Here is a 25,087-nt window from a genome sequence, read left to right on the forward strand (position 1 = left end):
CTTAACAATGCCAGGTCACATTTCAATGTCAAATTTTCTAGATATACACATGACATATATGCTAGCTTATTCACATTCACTTCAGAAAATCTAAATATCCCTCTTATTTCTGAAAAATAAGCTGTGTTTATGACTGATATATATATATATAGTTTCACTTCAAACTTTCAGTGATTCATTAGGAATTTTAAGTTAACTTACAATTAACGTGTAATCTTAAAAGATCTATCATCTAAATATAATTTTTTTTTTTCGTAACGTCATACCCCCTCCCCCAACCTATCCTAGGATCTACTGCAGGGATACATTAAAGATTAAAGCAGCTACATAGATATACATATGTAGATGTATCCAAAAGGTGGAGGACATGATAGCCTAGCTGCTATAAACATTTCATTCTGGAATACCAACAAGATATGGTGACCTCAAGAACCACTTCACACACAATATTTATATAAATTTTAATGTACAATGTACATAAACTGGACTTTGTTTCTTCCACATTTTACAATTGTCATTGTCCAAATATGTTCCTAAAATAAAATACTGCAATTTACCTAGGTCATTATTTAATTTTGCAAGGCAAAGGGTCAGGAGGGTGTATTTTTGTGGAAATTAAAGAACTTCTTTTTTTTTTTTATTTGTTTATTGATCATTTAAATAATATAGTGCGTACCCTTCTTGAAACCATTCACCTGCTGATAAATTTTGTTGAGAATTAACTTTAACAAATTTGCAATATTTTCCACAAACAAACAATTCCAATATACTGGTAATAACATTTCTGTGGTATATGTGTTTTAATAAATATATATATATATATATTATACTTTCAAGTAAATTAGTTGAACCTGATTGGTCGAGAAACATTTGCTAAAAAACGCTATTACCCGCTGAATAATGAAGCCATGCCCTCCAGCGTAGCAACAGTCAACATTGCTTGACGACGGGTGGTATTCCAAAAAATAGCGACTGCGCAGAATTTATGCGCACACGGTTCACTGTTATATGTATTTGTATAAAACATTCAGGGGCCCATTTTACAAAAGAACTTACGACTAAGACTCAAAACTTCAGGTTATTGTAAAACTTTGTAGAATTAATTATTCTCTTTGAAATTGTTTGTGTAAAAATATCTTATCACGTTCCTTTTAAAGAGTTAAAATTTAAATTATTTTCGATATAATATTAATCAAAAAGTTATATGAAGAATTAAATTTGGTCTTAAGTCGTAAGTACTTTTGTAAAACGGGCCCCTTTATAATATAATAAATATAGCAAGTAGTTGAGTGTAACATTGAAAATTTTCACCCCTCGAAAACCATTGTCAACCTCGGCTGCGCCTCGGTTGACACTGGTTTTCTTGGGGTGAAAATTTTCAATGTTACACTCAACTACATGCAATATTTATATAATAGTTACGAGGGTTGTTCGAAAAGTTCGTGGACAACTGTCATATCTTTTTAATTTGACGTCATATGTTATTCAAATTTGGTAGAAATATTTTTACAATAAATCCAAATGATTTGCATTAATTTTTTCCAAAATATTACGATTTTTCCAAAACTTATCCAGATTTTAAAAATGCAAAAATCGGATCGCGGAGCAGGTCAAAATTTAGTAATGTACAGAAAATACTCTATATTATGCCTGTAGCCATTTTCTCATTAAAATGGAGCAAAAACGAAAAACAACCTAAAAATTCAAATTAAGAATTTTTACATTGATTCGTATACCAAATTATGGCTTTATATTTTGCTTTCTTGAAAAGAAATCAACTTGACAAGATAGGTAGTCCTTATTGAAAACGACATAAACGATGACGTTTTAGAACGTCACAAAGCAGCGGATAGCGATGCAATTTTGTGTTTTACTCAGGAAAAACCCTGAATAAACTCTAAAAATGTTGAAGGAATCAAGAAAATATGTCACAAGCGCGTTGTGCATGTGTGTACAAATAGTACAGGCAGTATTTAGTGAAAGAGACTCTGTATCGGATGAGGACCATCTGTAAAGCTACGGTTTAACTGTAAAAATCTAAACAAAAACTTTAAAAAGTTGGAACGTCAAGGAAAGACATAAACCCTTCAGAGTTGCGTATCCTTGAAAGCAGAGTTAAGTTATGAAACAAATTAAAACCCCAACAAAGAAATTACACAACGAGAGCAATTCTAAAAAAAAATATATGTCAAGTATTAGAAAAAGGATTTAATGAGTGAGCAGTGGATATTATACTGAATGAAATGTATAGGAATAGTATTTTTTAGAAATTCTTGACGCTATGGTTTGACGTACATTGCCGTTAAGTGTGCTCCGCGGGTACAAAACATGTTGATTTTAAAACGAAGTAGGTTGGTTTCTGTTAAATTGAATGGAATGAAACTTCACACATCATCAAAACAAATATTTTTACATATTATATTGTGCTTATTTTAAATTTTTAGTAAGTAATGTAACGAAGATTGACATTGTCCACGAACTTTTCGAACAACCCTCGTACTGTAGCTAACAAAAAAACTAGATGAGAGTCCCTTTCAAAAGAGTTTAAGAACTACACCTATAGCACTTAGGTTAACATCTATGATCTTAGTTCTATTCTAAAATGTAGTCCTTGGGTATTCATAGCTAGCTGATACCCGAGGCCTAGCTTCCGAAGTGCAAGCACCTGGTTGCACTTCAGAAGGCCTTTGGTACCAGGATACTAACTCATCTTCTACATAGGGATAGAAAGTTTTACTTCATATATAGAGTGCATAACACCTAAATACTAGCTGTTTTATATTTAGCATGTTCGATATTGGGCATGCAGAAATTGATGTTTCAACAAGTTTATTTATAATTCATTTAATATGTATACATTTGATTTAATTAGCATAATTAACATATTAAGAAGACAATTGTAGCGGTCAACTATTGTTTTGATAAAGAGTTGTTATTTAATAAATTAATATTGACATGATTGTTTGCTAAAAAAAAAATAGAATTATCTTTTAATTGTTTCAAAATGCTGCCCTTTAATGTGGTTTAGGCTGTATTCCGTCAAACTTAAATTGGTCTTTTGAACATGCTGATTAAAAAAAATGATAAGTACATTATCAAATGCAGAATTATTGAATCCCATATACACACAATGTCTACCATTCTCAAAAAATCCAATACATGCATGTATCTTGCAAAACCATTGAGTGAGCTCAATGAATTGAGCTGAAAAACTCATGCAATACAATGATCCCTTTTTTGAAACAGTTTCTTTCTTCTTTTAGAATATATAATGTACCTTAGTTCTGTACATAATATAACAGAAAGTCTATTAATGATTTAAATGGTATAAATTAAGGTCAAAAACTGAATGAAAGAGAATAGGAAATGTCATAATCGTTATAGATTTGTTAAAATTATTGGTATTGTATCAAAAGAGTTTGAGGAAGATCAAGCAAAAAAAAGGATAAGAGGTGGAAAAAAACATGGAAAAGGATGAGAATAAAATGTAAGGAAAAGATGGAGGTATGGGTGACAAGGAGAGAGTGTGGGAGGACATGCAGGAAAAGGGAACATGTCATGGTGTACCGGTATATCAGGTGATTAACAGTGATTAGACTAAGGATGGACAGTTCCTGGGAATCTGCACTCTATTCCAGGGTATTTAACTTTTCATGAAAAAGTGCAAAAATTTACACGAATTTGGTTCTCTTTTGTAAATGAAGAATGGGCAATCAATTTTTAATTCCAACTTCTAACACGTGATAAAATAACTTTAATTTCTAAAGTAAATTCCGCTTCCTCAGATCCCACATGTCGAACTTGTATACCCTTCCTCATGGGCCGTACGTAGTATAAGCATGGTGTATAATGTTACCCCCTCCCCCTCCACTCTTCATTCCCAAGGACCCCCCCCCCCCCCTACATTCCCCAGGAAACTACACCATACACTTGGTGTGTGTGTTCGCAATTATTATTACATAATTCTACTCTGCAGTGCATTTATCAAAGTTTCTAAAACAACAACAAAACATAAATGAGTAACGTACCTCTAGTTAAAACGAAAGTCCCATGACCCCAGTCAAGGAAATAATTTTCAAGTAACAAAGAAGCATAATATGATCGTATTAAACTAAATACATGTAATTTAAAAAATGTTCACAAAAAAATGATAATCCTTACCCTTCGCCAGTCATGTTTACATCGTAGCAACATCAATGTGATCCGCACTGTGTGTGAATATACATGTGCAATGAACAAGGAGGAAGTGCGATTTAGTAGATGGGGTTTTTAATACACACATATCAAGTTGACTATCGCACTAATATTATTGGTCTTGCATATCATCACAACGCATAAATGTGTGGACAGGTCGAATATCAAAGTCTATCAATTAACTCATAACAAGAAACATTTACTTGATATATTTATATATCAAGTTATCAAATATTACTTTACTGACTTCCCACATTTTTTTTTTTTTTTTTTTTTTTTTTTTTTTTTGGAAAAAAAGAAAATTTGGTTTTATGACCTGGAGTTTTATAAAAGGGTAAAAAACTTTACGATCATTTTCATAAAATGTGCTATGACTCTCTGAATTTTATTGTAATATAGTATTATGTATTTAATTTTGCAGAGTATTTTTCCAATATTATCGCTTTATCATACGTAAAAAGGAGACAAATTTCTCTGGTTAATGTCTAATGAAGACAATCTAATTATTACAAAGCTAAGTGAATATCTTGTCAAACCCTTCAAAATAAGGCATAATGCCATGAGTTTTCATAAATGATGTATGGCACGCCAAATTCACAAAAATGAGACAAATCTAGTTTCACATTTGATAAACTAGGTTTATCGACTGTAAACTATAGTTTACAAACCGTAAACTATGGCACGCCAAATTCACAAAAATGAAACAATCATAGTTTCACAATTGATAAACTAGGTTTATCGACTGTAAACTATAGTTTACAAACCGTAAACTATAGTTAACGATTCGTTAAGTATAGTTTTCATCTGTAAAACTATATTTAACGGTTGTTAACTATAGTTTACGAATGTTAATTTAAGTTTATCTGTCTGTAATAAAGCGTTAACAATAGATTTTGTTGATAAACATAGATTCACGTTTGTAAACTATAGTTTACAATCGTAAACTATAGTTAAGAGTTGTTAATCATAGTTTCACGAATTGTGAAACTATATTTATCAGATCGTTAACTATAGTTAACGGTTTGTAAACTATAGTTTACAAATCGTTAAACTGTATTTATCAGATAATCTATGTTTTGCAATCGCAAATGATTGTTTTCGGTGTTAAGTATAGTTTACGGTTGTGAAACATAGATTATCGCGTTAACTATGGTTTACAGGTGTGAAATATAGATTAACGTTGTTAACTATAGTTTACGGCTTGTAAACTATAGTTTACAGCCGATAAACCTAGTTTATCGATTGTGAAACTATGATTATCTCATTTTTGTGAATTTGGCGTGCCATAGTAAACTATAGTTAAAGATTCGTTAAGTATAGTTTTCATCTGTAAAACTATATTTAACGGTCGTTAACTATAGTTTACGAATGATAATCATTAACAATAGATTTTGTTGATAAACATAGATTCACGTTTGTAAACTATAGTTTACAATCGTAAACTATAGTTAAGAGTTGTTAATCATAGTTTCACAAATCGTGAAACTATATTTATCAGATCGTTAAGTATAGTTAACGGTTTGTAAACTATAGTTTACAAATCGTGAAACCGTATTTATCAGATAATCTATGTTTTGCGATCGCAAATGTTTGTTTTATGTGTTAAGTATAGTTTACGGTTGTGAAACATAGATTATCGCGTTAACTATGGTTTACGGATGTAAAATATAGATTAACGTTGTTAACTATAGTTTACAGTCCGTAAACTATAGTTTACAACCAATAAACCTAGTTTATCGATGTGAAACTATGTTAAGCTCATTTTTGTGAATTTGGCGTGCCATAATCATAATGATGTTATAGACATTTATTATACTTCTGTTAAAATGTTTCCTATATAAAGTTCAGAAGGTAAAATAACTATCTTTCATACTTCACGCATAGCAAAGCTATACCCCGGGGTATAGTTTTTGCTATCCACCCTTGGAAAATTTTCATGCAATTGTTGCCGCCAATTTTGATTTCCAGCGATAATTCTTTAAAGTGATGATGTCATGATGACTTCAGTAGCATTGTGACGTCATCAGGATTTCAGATTATTCTTGCAGAAATTATCTTACTCCAAAAAATTCAAACCTCAGAAATTATATTATACATCAGTATAATAAAACGCTAATCCACTGGTTGTGAGTGGGATAGCTCTTTTATCAAACCCTTGACAGGAACTATTCCCCTCGGGCAAGCCCTCGGGGAATAGTTCTCTGTCGCGGGTTTGATAAAAGAGCTATCCCACTCACACCCAGTGGATAAGTGTATAATATTTATTTGTATGTATACTGTTTTACATATATATATATATATATATATATATATTAGGGATGTCAACGAGTACCCGGTTAACCGGGTACTCGATCGAACGTCCGAGTATCGAATACTAAATTGGTACTCGGTTAGTGGGATGCATATTTTTAAATATTTCTAAGCTTATTTATTAATGCATTAAAACATCGGTTTTAAAACGTAAAATGTTCATTGCACTTGTACATACAGTAATTAGGGTTTCCTATGCCTCTAAATGACCGTTATCGCCTGTGGCAGTGTTTGTACAGTAATTATCGTGACCAAACACCTGATGTACCTACCCGGGCTTTTCTCACCTTCGACTGTCGTCTTCCCTTACATTTAATTTGCTTTAATTATTTGTTTTCATTCAACATCGTTTAAGTAATGGATATATGCCGAATACTGTTCTATATGTAAAATTATCAGACTGTTTGAGGCCCGTTAGGGCCGAAAACTGTCTGATAATTTTACATATAGAATAGTATGAGGCATATATCTTACTTAAAATATTGCCATTTAAATGTCCAAAAGTTACCTGGAGGAGTCCGATAATAACACAATGGGAGTTTAGGCATCAATTGTTTTCTACCCGTCTAATAAGTAGACAAAAGAAATGAGACAGTAAAAACAGTGAGTGAACTCTTGTTTCATATTTCATTCATTCCATGGCAGTCGTTCAAATAAAGCTAAGCAGGACAGGGGTCCGGTGGTGAAGGATTTCCTTTTTATTTTGGATAGTTTTTATCTATTTTGTGCATAAATTGACATTGATACAGATTTCATTTTTTGGTGATATTATTACCATCACCATGTAGAGTAAACATGCGGATTTTCATCCTGGACTTTTAGTTTATATAATGGAAATTCTTAGGTTTTTAAAGTGCAGCCACCTGAAACAATCCTTATAAAATTTTAAAATAGATTTACCGATTATTTCTCAGAAATGGATTTAAATTCGCTTATTCAAAGTGCTGAATCAAAAACACTTTTAAAAGGTGGGAAGTATTAATTTGGGGAAGGTTTTACCTCGATTTTTTCATGGATTTGCTGTTATGTAGCAACTTAATTTCCTCCATGGCGATTGCTTTCCCTGAATTTTTTTCGTAACATTTTTTTTTATTTTGGACATACATGTATTTAACCTTTATTTCACTCTTCTTTTTGTTTTTTAAATACCGTCCGATTTTGTTATCATTGCCGTCCGATAATATATTATCAGACTCATTATTACCCCCCCCCCCCGAATAAATGAATTTAATTGAAATTATTTTTTTCTCAAGTGTTTCTAGTAAAATACAAGAAGTATCATGTATGTAGGGAGAGGGCTAAAATACGCTTTGCCTGCTGTCCAATCCCATTCACTTATGTGAATAAAATTTTGTATAAATTAAAAAAAAAATGTATGTAGCATAATTTTTCATCAAAAACTAGGGGTGGTGATTACAGAAAATTACTTACAAGCAAAATTAAAAAAGGCAGTCTACGTAAATATATTTCGTGTTGATGCAATGATGGGTAGAAATTAGATTGTCATGTGGAAGGGGATTCTTGGCACCTATATGCCTTGATAAGTGAAGGGGAATAACTCGTATTTAGAATCAATCAAGAATTTGGCGTCACGGTTCAGCTGTTTATAATCAAACAAAAAAAATTAAAACATTATTAGAAATCCACTTCAGGTATAGAAATATGTATAATTATTATGAATTATTCCTGGTTCATTATTCTTTGGTTATCTATGGGTAAATAATGTCAGGTGACGCAATATGTGACGTAATCAACCAAACCGAAACAAGGAAATGGGGGTATATATGGTGGTGTTCTTGACTATTTTCATCTGGACAATACATTGTATGACAAAGTAAGTTTTTTAACCAGTTATGTACCTGTAATTCTGTTGATAGTGCCTTCGACCTTCTCGTTCTGTGGCCGATAATAGGATCAAGAAGCTCTACTATTTGTTTAATTGAGTCTTTTCCAAAGCGATATCGCCTACGGATGTCCTCGTCAGTCATGTTTTCTACAGAGAAACGTTCTCTAAACACTCTATCAGCCCTCCTTCTTCCCAACTGGCCAAACATTACGTTGGCCGCCATAGTTAATGAACGTTTAAAGAAGCCCTCTTGGGTTCATTAAAATTAGAGAAGTTAATGAGGCTTTAATGCACCGATTCGTTCATTAAAAAATTGATACAACGGAATTTAATAACACATTAAAAATGATCAGTTTAATGAAGCTTTAATCATTCATTAAATATTGATACAACCGGATCCAGGTAATTATTATTATCGGATGGCTACAGGTAAATTTTTAGACTGCAAGAACAAAGGCATGACGTCACAGCAATGTTTTAAGGCCCATTATATTTAAACACAAATTAAATAATTTTGTCAATTCTCCAAAAAGCCGTAAATTCTCGGGAAAGAGACAGACGATATTGCACGTGCGATTGTTGATGTGGATGCATTTGATTACATGCCAATTAATGCAAATGGTTGAAGGCAAATGCGTTAAAAATCTTATGTCCATCGTTGCTCCAAACTACAACATACCGTATCGTAATTCTATGAAATCTAGGATCAAAAAGTGTACGAAGATCGTATAAATCCGCTCTGTTATAGGATAACTTGATCAAGTTTATACCGTACATATAGCTCAGACAACTTATCACTTGGACATCAAACGCACCAAAGAGTTACATTACAATTACGGAACAGATTATTTTTTTAAACAAAAACACCGTGAACCATTTCTGATTTTATTTCTCGTATTTTTCTGATAAATAAATTGAACTTAAAAAAATGTTAGATTAAATGTCGTCGGTTACAAAGTGGTCATAATTGTTACAAAGCATTTGCAGGTAACCTCCCATCGGTTTTATTTCTACAAGAGTTTACAATGTTTTACAGTTATCAATTAACTTGTTCATATTTATTTACACTTTTACCGAGTACCCGGGTACTCGATCGGAAAAACGTCCGAGTAACCGAGTATCAAAAATTGACCGATTTGCCATCCCTAATATATATATATATATATATATATATATATATATATATATATATATATATATATATATATATATATATATATATATATATATATATATATTGATAATATTGATTTTGATCACATGTTAATTAGCGATTTGATAACCCCAACTGCTGCATCTACATGTACAGTTACTTGTATATATATTATGTCAGATATATATACATGTGTGTATATTTATGTTTGTGTATGTTTACTAACCTTTCTTTCTGAACTTTCTATCTTGTCATTGTAAAAAAAAAAACCTTTATAAATGCCTTCTGGGCCCAAAATTGGAAAATAAAATTATCTTATCTTATCTTATCTATAATAGTACACGAACATGTAAATATGCTTCGTGTTCATTTTATTTGTCCTTCAATTGAATACATACGTATTTGAAATCTAATTACTCCCATAAAATTTTGCATTTCTTTAAGCCTAAATACAAAGACATGTACAGTTTTTTTTAAAAACTGCACTTTGTTCACCATAACCATGCATTATAAGGACGTCATAGTAGCATCGTCTTTAGGAATAAAGGGAGGGGGGGATTTTCAACTTACCTGACAAAAAAACTGACCTGGGGTATAGGATCGAACTTCTTTCAGTACAAATTTCTTCGTTGTGCCTCTACATTCCCACTTTTTACTATATACTGCAACAAAAAAGGGGGCGGCCCTATCATATGTCGTTCAAAAGTTATCACCAGTTATTTTTTCTTTTTTTTTTCTTTTTGAAAATAAGATCAAGCGTGAAGATCAAGGTCAAAGGATCAGGAATCAAAGTATGCTCGGAAATATCTTGTCACATGTAATTCAAATCAAATATGAAAGCCCTATCTCTTCTCAATCAAAAGTTATAAGGAAAGATATCATTTTTAAAAAGTAGGTCAAACTTCAAGGTCAAGGGTCATTTGGTCAAAAATTGTAGTATATTTTGAAAGGTCTTATCACAGGTAATATACATGATTAATACTGAAAGCCTTATCTTTTCTCGTTCAAAAGTTATGACCAATTAAAAGTTTAATGTTAATTTTTTTTGAAAAGTAGGTCAAACGGCAAGGTCACGGGTCAAAATTTATAGTTTATTTGGAAATGTCTTGACACATGTAATGTTCATGTGAAATATGAAAGCCCTATCTTTTCTCCTTCAAAAGTTATGTGCACTTTAATTTACAATATATAATTCAATAAGGGGCATTGCTTGCAAAAAAAAAAAATCAAAAAAAAAAAAATCACCACATCAAAGCTTCTTTCATATAAGGACATTAAAATCTTTGTCTGTTACAAATTTTGCATATCTATACATGTGTCCTGAAAATCTGCAAAAGTTTGACGAAATTCTGGGCAGCGGTTTAACTGAGAGAAGTTGCGTTGAAGGCCAAAAATCTAAGTTGAAAAGTGCCGAAAATCCCCCCAAAAATAAAGGAATCGGAATTCCCTGGCAATATGCACATCTACACAGTGTCCTAGAGTTTGACAAACTTCTGTGCAGTGGTTTAAGAGGAGTTGCGCCGACAAAAAAGAAAGAACGAAAGAAGCAAAAGAATGTCTGTATGGAGGGACGAACATCCCGATACCCTCCCACATTTCAAGCGGCAGGGGTTTATTAAATGAAAAAGGTCACTACAGAGCTGGGGAGGAAATCTGATATATAGCCAGTTCTGCACAAAAAAAAAAAAAAAAAAAAACTTAGCAAACTTGAGGGTTAAGAATATGCCTAAAATAACAATTTCCTTATTAAATAACGTCTCAGAAAATAAATGGGAGAAAAATGGCATATCAATAATCAAGCATCCTGTGGATCACCAAACTGACATTTCTTTCCATTTACTCAAGTAAAAATAGTGTACATTTACCATTTAAAAAGCATTTTCCTACAAAAAATATTTTTTTAACGGTTCTAAAAAGTACGGAAGCCCGTTGAGGCCAGTTCAGAAAAAGAAATATTTTTTATTGCGTTTAAACGCAATAGTTATTGCGTTTAATCGCAAAACTTTGCGTTTAATCGCAATAATTATTGCTTTTTTAAAAACGCAAAACTTTGCGTTTACTCGCAATAATCATTGCGTTTAAACGCAAAACACTTTGCGTTTAAACGCAAAACATTTTGCGTTTAATCGCAAAAGATTGCGATTAAACGCAATCTTTTGCGATTAAACGCAATAGTTATCGCGTTTAAGCGCAATAATATTTTTTCGTTTAATCGCAATGATTTTTGCCTTTAATCGCAATAATTTTTGCGTTTAAACGCAATAATTTTTGCGTTTAAACGCAATAATATTGCGATTAAACGCAATACTTTTTTGATTAAATGCAATAATTATTGATGAAACAAGACTCGTTTAAGGTAATAGAACTAATAATAATAATTATTGCGATTAAACGCAAAGTTTTGCGATTAAACGCCATAAAAAAATTTCTTTCTCTGAACTGGCCTCAACGGGCTTCCGTAGAAAAGATGGTTGAAGAAAATTAAAAGATAGATAGAGAAATGGAGGGGAAAATTGTTGAAATGAAAAATGGCTAGAAAATGCCAAATAAATAGAGATGGTATGGAAAATGCCATTGCCTTTGGCTATACGAGTTATTTCCAATGTAAGAAAATTTATGAAATATATGTCCAGAAATGGGATAGCTTTAAAATGAGGAATTGCATTTCTGTTTTTTAAATTTAGAAAGACTTGAGTATGGTTTGCGAATCAATGAAATATTATATCTTTTCTAAGCTGCAGATCTGCAGCGTTATGGTTTTATATGCATGTATTTGTCTTTGCCCATAACGCTGTACAGATCCCTTAATGCAAAAAAGGTGCAATTTACGGCGCAATATTTTTTGCGCACTTTTGGTGAGAATTTCTCCACTTTCTAGCATTGGTCAATCAACTACCTTTCACTCCCTACTTCTAGACACATTTTGTAGCCAATATGTATATTTTATCCACTTCCCAACCATTTCTAGTTGTCTCTACAGGCAATAAACTCGCTTGAAGTGAATTTTCAGCAATCTAACAATTAATTTTTATCAAGCGAGTTTATCACTTGTAGAAACGACTATAAAGGGTTGGAAGATGGATTAAAATATACAGATTAGTCAAATAATATACGTAGAGTTAGGGAGTGAAAGGTAGTCAATTGACCGATGCTGGAAAATGGAGAAATTTTCCCCAAAAGTGCGCAAAAAATATTGCGCCGTAAATTACACCTTTTTGCATTACAGGATCTGTAGCGTTATGGTCAAAGAAAAATATATAAAACCATAACGCTACAAATCTGCATATAATCTTTTCTTTAAACTGAACAATTTCTGATAACAAAAGAAAGGCACGTTTTGATCTTTGAAAAAAAGGAAATCCAGTCGAATTTCTAAAATCATAAAACGCTATCTCAGCATCATCGAATCTTCTTAATCTAAAAATTGTTTTCGGTTTAAAATCAAAGAAATGTCGGTACCTCGAATTACCGAAATGCCCCTGGAAATTACCGAAATGCCCCTTGAAACTACCGAAATGCCCCTTTAAAACTTAAATACTTTGGTTTTTATGAAAGGTAGTGAGTTTATTATATATATTTTAAAAATTTGAATTAAAGGAAAATATTTACAAAATTGTTTTTTTTCTTTCAAAAAGGTTCGTTTATCTAATATCTAAGAGAGATAACTCTAGTAGTATTTGTATTCATATTAGCGGAATTATTTTCTTGATGATGTCGATTTACTTGCCGAATAATTTAAATCAATTAATTTAAACTTTTAAGTTTAATATGCTATAAGCATTTCATAGCTATTTTAAGCATTTCATTTAAATTTTACAACTCTGAACCACAGGGGTTTAGTATCCCACAGTGTACCGTTATCCATTAAAAAATTTGCCGAGATTGCTATTTTAGAGAACGAGTACGACTTTTCAAAAGCACTGGAAAGGTAAGTTTTTTTTATTTTACAGTTTGTAGGAAGCCCTTAATTTGTATTTAAAAAAAAACAAAAAACATTCACATATGTCTATTTTCAAACAATTCAAAGAAATATTTTTAACAGTTTAAATTTCCGTAATCGGACCGCTTCTGATTCTAACTCATAAAGTGATAGGACGAACTCATCATGATGATAGTTGATTTAATTTATTTGTAATCAACATTTTGCTTAAAAGATAAGTACAAAATAAGTTAAATCAATGATATCTTAGCCATGAGCTCCAATTATATGACCAGTAGACGCGCCGTAATTATTTTTTTAACCATAATTGTATTTTTTAAAAATATATTTTTTTTTACCTACATGTAGAACTCAGCATGCTCATTTAACATGAAATATATTTCTTGGAATAATTAATATTTCTTGCATTACGATGAACCTGTTTTCAATTGTTGACAAGTCTAGTAATATGATTATTGAGAATTCAAATACAGAGTTTTGAGTTTATTTTATGTAAAATAAAATAAAATATATATTTCAGGATTTCCAGTGCTCTTCACTCCGACCCAAAGGACTTACAGATAACAGTTTCATCAGAATCCCCTCTGCTAGAGAAGGCATGAAAATCCCGGGGCAAACTAATTATTATCGTCGGAAACCTGATTAATGACACCGACGAACATTGTCAAGGATATTTTTGTGTCAATTTTCATTAGAAAAATAAAGATTTAAAAGGTAGTTAAGTTTGTCGTTTCCTGTATACTTTGGCCGACCTTGTCTACTGCCTTTTATTTATATAAAGCTTTTGATTACTCGGAAGTCGAATTTTAAATCTGTATTTTTTTATCCTTACGTATATACTTATATGAGATGTAAATAAACTGTGTACTTACTTGTATTTCTGTCATGTTTTCTTCTTCTTCTTTTTTTTTAAATCTAAATATTGCATTTGGAGGTGAAAAAAATTCTATTTTGAAGATTAAATAGTTGTTTTATGTTTAAAAATTTTATTTTAGTGTATCGATTCTAAATATTTCATTAGGATTCCGGTAGTAAGGTGTTTAGCAGATTTGCCGATGCTACGGTAGATAACTCTTGCATCGCAAAATTTCATAAAAACGTCTATATATTTTGCCAGAAAACTATTATCAAAAGTGTTTTTCCCACTGATTTTATTTTTGAATCAGAAAGATGAGCTATTTCTTGATTTAGTTAGGCGTAAAATATAGTCCTGTTAAAAATGTATTGGAAATAACAGTTCTTTGTTTCTGACCTACTTTCAATGGTTTATATAGGGGAATTCAAAAACACAAAACAAAAGGATATTTTACTAAATAAGTAATTTTCAAATAAATCTTCAATTACATTATTCGTTTTGGACTACTTTGATATTGTTTTCAATAAAATATCAAATATTCCTCACATTCGATGTGCCGCCTATCAATTTATTACTGCCTGGTTTTGCGGTGGACTGCCTCTTAAATACTTAAGTTAGACATACAGTATTTATGAAATTTGTTCAACAAAATAAAGGCGAGTGGGAGAGAGAGAGAGAGAAAGAGAGAGAGAGAAAAAAGAAGAGGGATCATTAAATCTTAAAATAACGGACAGTAACATAGCTTCCCGCTGAGACAATGTTGCAAGAGTTATCGCTCTTAGAGGTCACAATATTTGAGCGAATTAAACGCATTTTTTTCGTTTATGTTCAAAATACACAGTTTCGTTAATAAAATTTATAATAAATTATCATAAAATGACTATTAGAATATAATTCAAGGGGCATTTCGGTAGTTTTAGGGGGCATTTCGGTAATTTCCAGGGGCATTTCGGTAAATCAGGGGCATTTCGGTAATTCGGGTTACCCAAGAAATGTTGATATTCAAAACCCGCACGTACTTTCAGATAGCAACTAGTTAAAAACACTGAACGCGACAATACTAAACAGAAAGCATAAAGTGGTCTTATTCGATATCAAAGCCGAAAGAGTTCTGGAACGATTTGGCCAGAGACTTCCGTGTACGATTTAACTAATCAACATCACATGACGGATTACTCATTAGCATAAAACAATTTAGTTTCAGCGAAAATACATTTACGCTATGTCGGGTTGTACGATGACTTCGAAGGTCGGCTTGATTTTAATAGGGTTGATCTTCTGGGTAAGTTTCTTGGGGATACTGTTTGTTGTGAGAGTACACAACACCCCACAATGTCATATCAGCTCCAGAACCGGAGGTACCGGTTTGGCGTAGAATCAGGGTTTTTACGTCTTTTGGCTTTGACTTATTGTGCTGAGACTCATTTTATTGAACTTGATAAAAAGGCGTAGTATTTAAATATGCCACAGTCATCACATTAAGAAAATTGCTCAGCTTGCTCTCTGACTAGAGTTTGAATGATTGAGTCTGTTCTTTTGAGTTCTGCACAGAAAACTAAATTCGTCCTCTCATAAGAAAGAAGGTTATTCCTTCTAAAGTAATTATGTCCCACCCAATGAGTTGTGGAAGGTATGTTTTTAATAATTTACAAGATTATCTGTCAATTCTGTTCGTCAGGTTAACAGCTTCTATGCAGCTCCACAGAGTTGCGGGAAACTTCTAAACCTGTAAATAAATTAACAATTGACTGCACCAAGGAGAAAGTATACATGTACTTATCGTCTAATTTAACAATAGGAAGAACATTATGTTTTTTTTAAAAGGTGTTGAATCAATGGAATTCAAATTTTATTGTTACTGTAGTGCTAGATATTACTATTATTCACTGTAAGACTTGGCTAATATATAATAAGGTATTAAGCAAGTTCACTAGAACCTGCAAATTTGCATATCCATCTAACAAATTTGTCAATATATGTGTTGAAATCTGTATTTTATTTATAAGATAAAGGCATTTTCTACTTTAAATTATATTAATTCTTTTTGTAGAAAAGATTGTATTTGGTTTAATGAATGTAGATTGAGAAATATATATGTAGGTATATATTCAATTCTGTGCTTCTTTTTCCATTAGGCTGTAGCGGCAGGCTTGTTCTTTGTCGGGGGATGGGTTTTCAATACCTACAAACATTTCGATGAAATCGCAGAAGCCAACTTCACCCTGATTCCTGCCTCCATCATCATCGCAGTGGGTGTGATGATGTTTATTGTTGGTTTGGTTGGATGCACGGCAGCATTTAAAGAAAACAAGTGCCTGTTGGCTGTGGTAATTGAACTTATATCTATATTTTTTTACTCATGTAAAATTTTCTGACAGACTAAAGTAATATAGAAATAGTCTAACATGCATAGTGCATATAAAATGAATAATTTTTTTAATTACATGATATTCATTATTATTTGTTGTGATGTAAACAATTGATCCAGCTGATTCATTACTATGTTTTTCAGCTATTCTCTTTCTTACTGGTGATTCTAACAGCACTTATAACATCAGGAGCTCTTGGCTATGGATTCAGAAGTGATGTAAGTCAGATGTTTGTTGTAATGATTTACATTTTAATCTTCTATCGGATGAAGGATGTGTATCGAAATGATTTGAATATCAATGCCGAAATACTGAATGAAGAGTTAATCTGGTATAAAAAGTCACAATGAAGACGGATGATACAATGACCTCAAAGTGTTATTAAGCTAAATAAATGATAAAAGAAGAAAAGTATGTAACAAAAATATAAATGTGTTTCATTTTTAAGAAATCTTGAAACATTACAGAGTTCTCATTTAGATGACACATTATTTATTTTGGCTTCAATAAGTAAAATAGCATGACTTACTGTAAATATTTTCTACCTAGGTTACCAATGCGGTGGAGAACGGATTACAGAAGGCAATTGATGCTTACAACTCAAACAGTACTCAGCGAGACCAGGTGGATTACCTACAGAAACATGTAAGTTACAGAGAACTGCGTACAATAGATCAGAAGGGAAAGGCTTAGGGACTGGGATGAAAGTGGACATTATTTGTACATTTGGGAAACGTTGGGTGATAAAATGGGGGAAATTGGAGGTAGTCTCAGTAGAATACATAGTCTAAGAGTTCAAAGATCAGCTGAGTGTTGGTTGAGATGAAATGATAAGACTGTTATATTTGATATAATTTATATACATAGTAGAGGAGGGAGGTATACTAGTATACTGTAGACATACTTTTTTCCACAGGGTCATAATTCCATGGAATCTCAATTTCTTTTTAATCTGCAGGTAGAAAATTATGTGGATTTCTCAGACTGTCACTTTTTGCCTTACATTTATATTTTAAAGTACACTTGGACAAATTTCAGCGGAAAATTTGTGACCGCATACATAGTGTAAATTAATACCACGTGGAAAAAAGTACTTCTACAGTAATTTTAGGAGTATGGAATCATTATATGGGGGAACTTATTTTGGAAAGATGTATTTTTGAATGAACATTTTGTAAAAGTTTTATTTTTGCAGGTGATATTCTAATTTTAGGAATGTATTAAAAGATAATACATGTACTAATTTGTAAAGGTTTATTTTGAAAAACAATGGAATTTATAATGGATATAACAAGGGATTAATTTCCATATAAATTATAGCTGAAGTGTTGTGGTGTAAACAATGCCTCTGATTGGCTGAGTGCTAAGACCTGGGCCCCAACTGCCAACAAAACCGTCCCAGAAAGCTGCTGTGTCTCAGGTGTTAACTGTACAGAGGAGCAGCGAAAAATGGTCAACGATCCTAAATACATCTACCAAAAGGTAAAGTCAATAGCATTTATCACTTTCAAAGTCTATTGATAAGAAGAGTAAAGGAATAGTTAAACTTGAGCTTAAATTGCAGGATGCAGTTAATTTTTTGAATAAAAGAGATAAATTTCAATGAAATATGTAATGTGAATAAGAATGATTATCCCAACATTCAAAAATGTTTTACCAACATTCAAAAATGTTTTAATCTTTTACAGGGGTGCTATGAGAAGTTAGAACATGAATTCATGTCCAATTTGGCCTACATTGCAGGCACTGCCATTGGTCTAGCTGTGATTTTGGTAAGACTTCACTCAATTTGATGTATTTCACCCATCCACCACACAATTGTCACCCTTTTCAAGAGGGAAACATTGAGATTTGTCTCCTTGCATTTATCATATTCTCACTCAGATAGACTCATTATTTTTAGCTCTACTGGTCAGAGACCAGAAGAGCTTATGCGATAGTAATGCGTCTGGCGTCCGTCCGTCTGTCTGTCTGTAAACAATTTTTCAAAATGCTACTCCTCCTACAGTTTTGATCTGATTTCAATATTACTTGGCATATAAGTAGACTACACTAAGATACATAATTCTGTGTGTCGGTTTTTGATTTCGACGAACGGTGTTGGCATTGTTACTAAAAATAGAAATTTCTGTGAAATTCTTTCAAAATGCTACTCCTCCTACAGTTTAGGTCTGATTTCAATATATCTTGGCACACAAGTAGACTACACTAAGATACATAATTCTGTGTATCGGTTTTTGATTTCGACGAATGATTTTGGCGTTGTTACTAAAAATAGAAATTTCTATGAAATTCTTTCAAAATGCTACTCCTCCTACAGTTTTGGTTTGATTTCAATATAACTTGGCCAGTGTTTTCAATAAGAGCCGGCAACCGGCAAAATTAACCGCCTGTACGAGAAATTTTGCCGGCTATGAAATTTCCGTCATTAAGATTTTGCCGGGGCTGATACGTGAAATCCATAGATTTTATCGCAACTATTTCCATGATTTAGAGTAGCTTCCCTTGAGTGCGCTCTTTTTTCAAGGAAGTTTGATTAGATCGATCGTGTCATGCAATGGCGGCGCGGACAACGAATATTTGAGCGAAGTCGTGGAGAAACGTGCTGCTGCTGCTGTAACACATGCGTTTGAGATCACATACATTAAGAGGCATAAAGAATGGTCCCTTCTAAAAAGAATTTTTTGTGTTTTATAGTTTTGATTGAAAATTGATTGTGCGGCAGCCTAGCTTAATATCAAGTGAGGGGTTCCCCGGTGAAAAAAAAACAGCAAATAAATATAATTTTAAGACCTTACGAAAAATGTTGAATTCTTACAGAATTTCCTCAAACTGAAAAACTCAAGTGTTAAGCTAAGACGTAATAATTACGAATAAAAGTCTTATTATTTTGATCGTGACTCGGACGTACATGTAGAAATTCTTACAGAATTTCCTCAAACTGAAAATGTAAAATTTTATTCTCATTTATTCGTGTAAAGATATCTTGAAATACAGGAACAGAATCATTTTCACATTTGGGAAGGTTTTAATGTCCTAGTATTTTGTATCAAATTCCGTTTTCTTAATTATTTTGTTCTGACAATCTGTACCACAGGCACCTGACGTTACTTATTTTTCTTTTAATTAAAAAATATACACCTATCTAATAATAAACAAGGTACACATCGGGCGCCATCTTGAATTTTTCTAGGTCGGTAACATTCACTTGTTTTTCGTCTGAAACTCCATAAAATAAATTCCCCGCAACCATATTCTTTCTGTGGCCAGTCTTTCGAGGTCTAAACTTACGGACAGTGCAACCAGAAGGGCGCATCACACTTGCAAATATTAAAAATCCCTCGTCAAACTCGATCTACTGCTTCAACAATCCGAGAAATCGCCAAAGGGGGCCGGAAGTTTACATCAATATGCTAATGGGAATTCCGTATTTGTCAGTTTTGTGGTGGATCTAAAGCGGCGTGTTATAATTACTTTGAATTTTAATAAATATTTCGATTATTGAAATGAAAAAAAAAATGCAAAATGGGAAAAATAAAACAGTTCTTATAAACATACCTGTAAAATATACTGTATTAATCTATACCGATCGTTGCATTTGAAACAATCTTGAATAAAAGAGGGGGGTGCTTGAAAAAAAAAATCAACAACAAATCATCCAGAGTTAATTGAATGGTTTTCAGAAAACAAAAGACTGCAAACCATCCAGTTATATATATACATTATGTAACATATATACCTGGCATATGCTTAATTGAAAAAGGGAAGGGGGCACACTGATTAAAGGCTCGGGGATATGTAATGAAATCAAATATTAGCATATGCATCATGTAACGTTATATGTATAATCTGTCACCAAGAAAAAAAATAAAAATGTCGCCATGCCACTACTTTATTGCAATACATAAAATTGCAGATCTCAACACTCCCTGGAATAATTTTAGTGTGGAACCCCCCCCCCCCCCTTCTCACACACGTGCGTACATATTTTAGATAAGTCAATCTTCTCCACGGATAACGCTCAATCAGGGCATCAATAATGACAGTGTTATTAATTATATTTAGTGCATTTAAGTCCCGACTCAATATTTTGTCTTGAAAATGTTCATTGATCATGTTGATCAGCTAGCATGATCAGGGCCGATCTTCGACATTTATAAAATATAATCGCTTTGATCAAGCTATATCGAAATTATTTTGAGAGATATAAAATGAATGTTCTTACATGTATATTACGTTGTATTATTGTCTGAATTATTGTTTTTGGAATAAGTATACTAACTTTCGCAGGTTATTTTTAAAAATAAATCGTACAAATATATTAACCAATCAAAAAAGGGCTTTCCCTAAGAATTTCAAATCGTATGTAAACTTCCGGCCCCCTTTGGCGATTTCTCGGATTGTTGAAGCAGTAGATCGAGTTTGACGAGGGATTTTTAATATTTGCAAGTGTGATGCGCCCTTCTGGTTGCACTGTCCGTAAGTTTAGACCTCGAAAGACTGGCCACAGAAAGAATATGGTTGCAGAGAATTTATTTGACGGAGTTTCAGACGAAAATACAAGTTGATGTGACAGACCTAGAAAAATTCAAGATGGCGCCTTGGGGACCTTGTTTATTATTAGGTATGTGTATATTTTTTAATTAAAAGAAAAATAAGTAACGTCAGGTGCCTGTGATCTGTACCAAATGAAAATGCCAAAGTAAATAAGTTTTAAAATTAATTTATGAAACGTCTAAGATTGCAGAATATTTCAATTTTTGGAGGGTACTATACATCACCAAGTGTTGAAAAAAATTACATTTTTAACTAAATAATTTTTTTTTGAATTTTGAATAAAAGACCTGACTAATTTATGTGAAAGGGACAAATGTGTAGAATTTTCAGTATAATATTTTACCACAGACAATTGTCTGTACTAGAATTTCATACTTAAGTTGTGTATATGTTTGTATAGACACTTAGTTTTCAGAAGAAAAAAAAAACTCAGTCTGTCAAAAACTGCCAAACAAATCTGTGAAAAGGTAAAAAATGTTTTCTAATTGGCTTTTTAAGGTAAAATTTGATAATTGATAGTGAGAGGAATGTGAAAAAATGGTACTTTTTTAATAGCCTGAGAGGTAAGAAAATGAGTCAAAAATGCTGATTTTCGTTTTCCGCCGGGGGGCTTCGCCCCCCTGGGCCCCCTACCAGGGCTCTGCCCTGGACCCGCTGGGGGCCTAAGGCGGCCCCCAGACCCCTCGCCGAGACTGGTTTCCTGCTATTCCATCTATTTTTCCTTCTATAGAAAATCTTATTGAAAACACTGTTGGCACACAAGTAGACTACACTAAGATACATAATTCTGTGGATCGGTTTTTGATTTCCACGAACGGTGTTGGCATTGTTACTAAAAATAGAAATTTCTGTGAAATTCTTTCAAAATGCTACTCCTCCTACAGTTTAGGTCTGATTTCAATATAACTTGGCACACAAGTAGACTACACTAAGATACATAATTCTGTGTATCGGTTTTTGATTTCGAAGAACGGTGTTGGCATTGTTACTAAAAATAGAAATTTCTGTGAAATTCTTTCAAAATGCTACTCCTCCTACAGTTTTGGTCTGAATGCAATATAATTTGGCACACAAGTAGACTACACTAAGATACATAATTCTGTGTATCGGTTTTTGATTTTGACGAATGATGTTGGCGTTGTTACTAAAAATAAAAATTTCTATGAAATTCTTTCAAAATGCTACTCCTCCTACAGTTTTGGTCTGATTTCAATATAACTTGGCACACAAGTAAACTACACTAAGATACATAATTCTGTATATCGGTTTTTGATTTCGACGAATGGTGTAGGTGTTGTTACTAAAAATAGAAATTTCTGTGAAATTCTTTCAAAATGCTACTCCTCCTACAGTTTAGGTCTGATTTCAATATAACTTGGCACACAAGTAGACTACACTAAGGTACATAATTCTTTATATCCGTTTTTGACTTCAATGAACATTTTTACCTTGGTTAATCGAGATAGCAATTTCTGTTACTCTCAAAATGCTACTTCAAATACAGTTTTAGTCTGATTATAATATAATGTGGCATGCAAGTAGACTACACTAAGAACAGAAAGAAACTAATTCAAGGATCATTATTCTCTTTTTTGCTAGTGTAAGTTTCAATTCCCAACTGCTTCCTCTTCCTTTGCTATAAGTACAAACCAGTAGAGCTTCAGTCTCGACAGAGACTTCTGGTTAAGGATAATAATGTCTTGTTCTTTGATTGACAGGTCCTGGGCATGATCTGTAGCTGTATCCTGTTCTGCCGCTCTAAGGAGGTCCGATATGAGGCACTAGGAGGACAGTATGCAGGACTCCGTGTGTAGGAGCAGGACTGTGTAGGAGTGCTCCTGTGGAAGGCTGTAGGAGTATCCTATAGATGACTGTTATTGCACTAGAAAATTTTTTCAGTTCCAATATTAACAACAATATTGCAACTTCAAACAAGCATCATGCACAGTGATAAACTTACTTCCACCCCCCTTCCTTGTCAGTTTAAAAAATTAATGTGTCATTTTTTTGGAAAAAATAATTATTGATTGATTTGGTAACAGTTTTATCATGTGTTTATGTGGGATTAATGTGTTTTGATAAAATATTCCATATGTGTACATTGCACTGCAAGAAGTATGCATAGCTATACGTAGAGCTTTTTGAGACTGTACTGTTTCAAAAGAAAATAACAAGAAAGAATTACAACTTAAAATTTTGTAATTCTGCCAGTTCAAATATTAAACCAGTAATTTTTCAAGCTGGAAATCAGCAGTTACTTTCCCTTGTGAATATTTCATGAAGGAGGGAGTTGCTAAACAAGCTGGAATAGTGATTGAAGCATACCGGTATGAGTCAAAAACTGTGTGGTGGCATGAGATTTTAATTTTTCTATCAGTATGGATTGAATTTGAATGTAATTGGTTTAATGGTGGAATACAAGCTATGTCAAACTCAAGTCCAGTTTTGGTTTTCATTTAATGTTTTACTGACGTCCATTTGTACATACTCCATCTATTGTCTTGAAGTATTTTGTGTAGTGCACAGCTAATGATCCTTTACTTGCCCTGTGATAATGATTTTTGCTGAAGAGGCATTAAATATCCTGTCAATTTTGACTATCAAAGCTAGTCTTTTTTTGCAAATAAATTAATGTCCAATGTTTTGATATGTAAATTTTGACTATCAAAGCTAGTCTGTTTTTACAACTACATTAATGTCCAATATGCTGATATCATGTAAATTTTGACTATCAAACCTAGTCTGCTTTTACAACTTAATTAATGTCCAATGTTCTGATATGTAAATTTTGACTTTGAAAGGTAGTCTGTTTTTACAACTAAATGTACATGTACAATGCAATGTGATTTTTTTTTTTCCTTTTTGTCTTGATTATTACGGATTTCCTGAAAATGTAAATAGTGATATTGTTTGCATAAGGTTAAATGCTTGGTAGAGTATTTAGTTTGCATGGCTGATGGTTAATGGTGGCATTAAATTATTTCAGTGTCAGTTACATGTACAAAAAGAAGGTACAAGGAGTAGAGAAGAAATTTTTTTTAACCAACATAAATTTTTGAACTTTATATATGGCCAAGAGACTTATTTTGAATGCATGTATATCGCCAACAGATTTTAAACAGTATTTTGATTCCTGTTTTTTTCAATTACTAGTTGTGATAAAAGTTCAAAAGAAAAAGATTGTAATAAAACTTCTGGAAGAATATTAGTAAGGATTGGATCAAATGTAGTGGTTGATCTCAATGTAAATGTATCCCATGCTGCATTTTCAGCAGTATGAAAAGTCTTTAAATCATTCAATTATTTATTAATTTGTAGTGGCTTAAAAATGGTGTCAGATTGTGATATTTTAATTGAATATGTATATTCTTGATATCAAAGAATTTCAACTGATTTTGAATATGCAAATAGATTTTCAATCATGTAAATGTGCACACATATTTGGCATAATATTATTTTTTTAAACAACAAAGATAAAACAACTCTTTTTTTTTTAGGAAGAAAAAACTGTTTGTATTATGAATCTCTTTTATTTGGATTATTTGCTCTTTGTTGTTGTTTTTTCTAGTAAATTTGAAAATACAAATATGTGTTTTTATTGCATTTATTCAGAAACGTTACCCATATTTATGGTATTCTTTCAAAAGTGTGTGAAGGATAATTGAGCTAAAATATGTGAGGTTACGGAGTTAGCTCTGTAGATTTCTGTGTTTATAATTTTTTTCCCAGTTAAAACTTTTTATGAAAGCAATAGAAATTCAGATTTTTTTGACCAAATTATGACTGTCATACTAACATCTAACAAGTACATCCTTTTGGGACAAAATAAGATGTAAATCTCAGACTCTATAGCCAATAGAAT

At 32.4% G+C, this 25,087-nt stretch overlaps 1 protein-coding gene across 1 annotated transcript; it reads left to right on the plus strand.

The window, feature by feature from the left end:
• Positions 1–15,473: 15,473 nt before the first annotated feature.
• Positions 15,474–24,811, plus strand: LOC134280245 (tetraspanin-36-like). The gene is made up of 7 exons (XM_062762655.1): positions 15,474–15,581; positions 16,435–16,626; positions 16,812–16,886; positions 17,218–17,313; positions 17,989–18,150; positions 18,357–18,440; positions 22,944–24,811. The coding sequence occupies exons 1-7, from the start codon at positions 15,522–15,524 to the stop codon at positions 23,037–23,039; spliced, it is 765 nt and encodes a 254-aa protein (XP_062618639.1). The 5' UTR covers positions 15,474–15,521; the 3' UTR covers positions 23,040–24,811.
• Positions 24,812–25,087: the final 276 nt, after the last annotated feature.

Source organism: Saccostrea cucullata, unplaced genomic scaffold (assembly GCF_032062105.1).
Source record: "Saccostrea cucullata isolate Sc308-1 unplaced genomic scaffold, CSIRO_AGI_Scuc_v1 ctg6065, whole genome shotgun sequence".
NCBI lineage: Eukaryota > Metazoa > Mollusca > Bivalvia > Ostreida > Ostreidae > Saccostrea > Saccostrea cuccullata.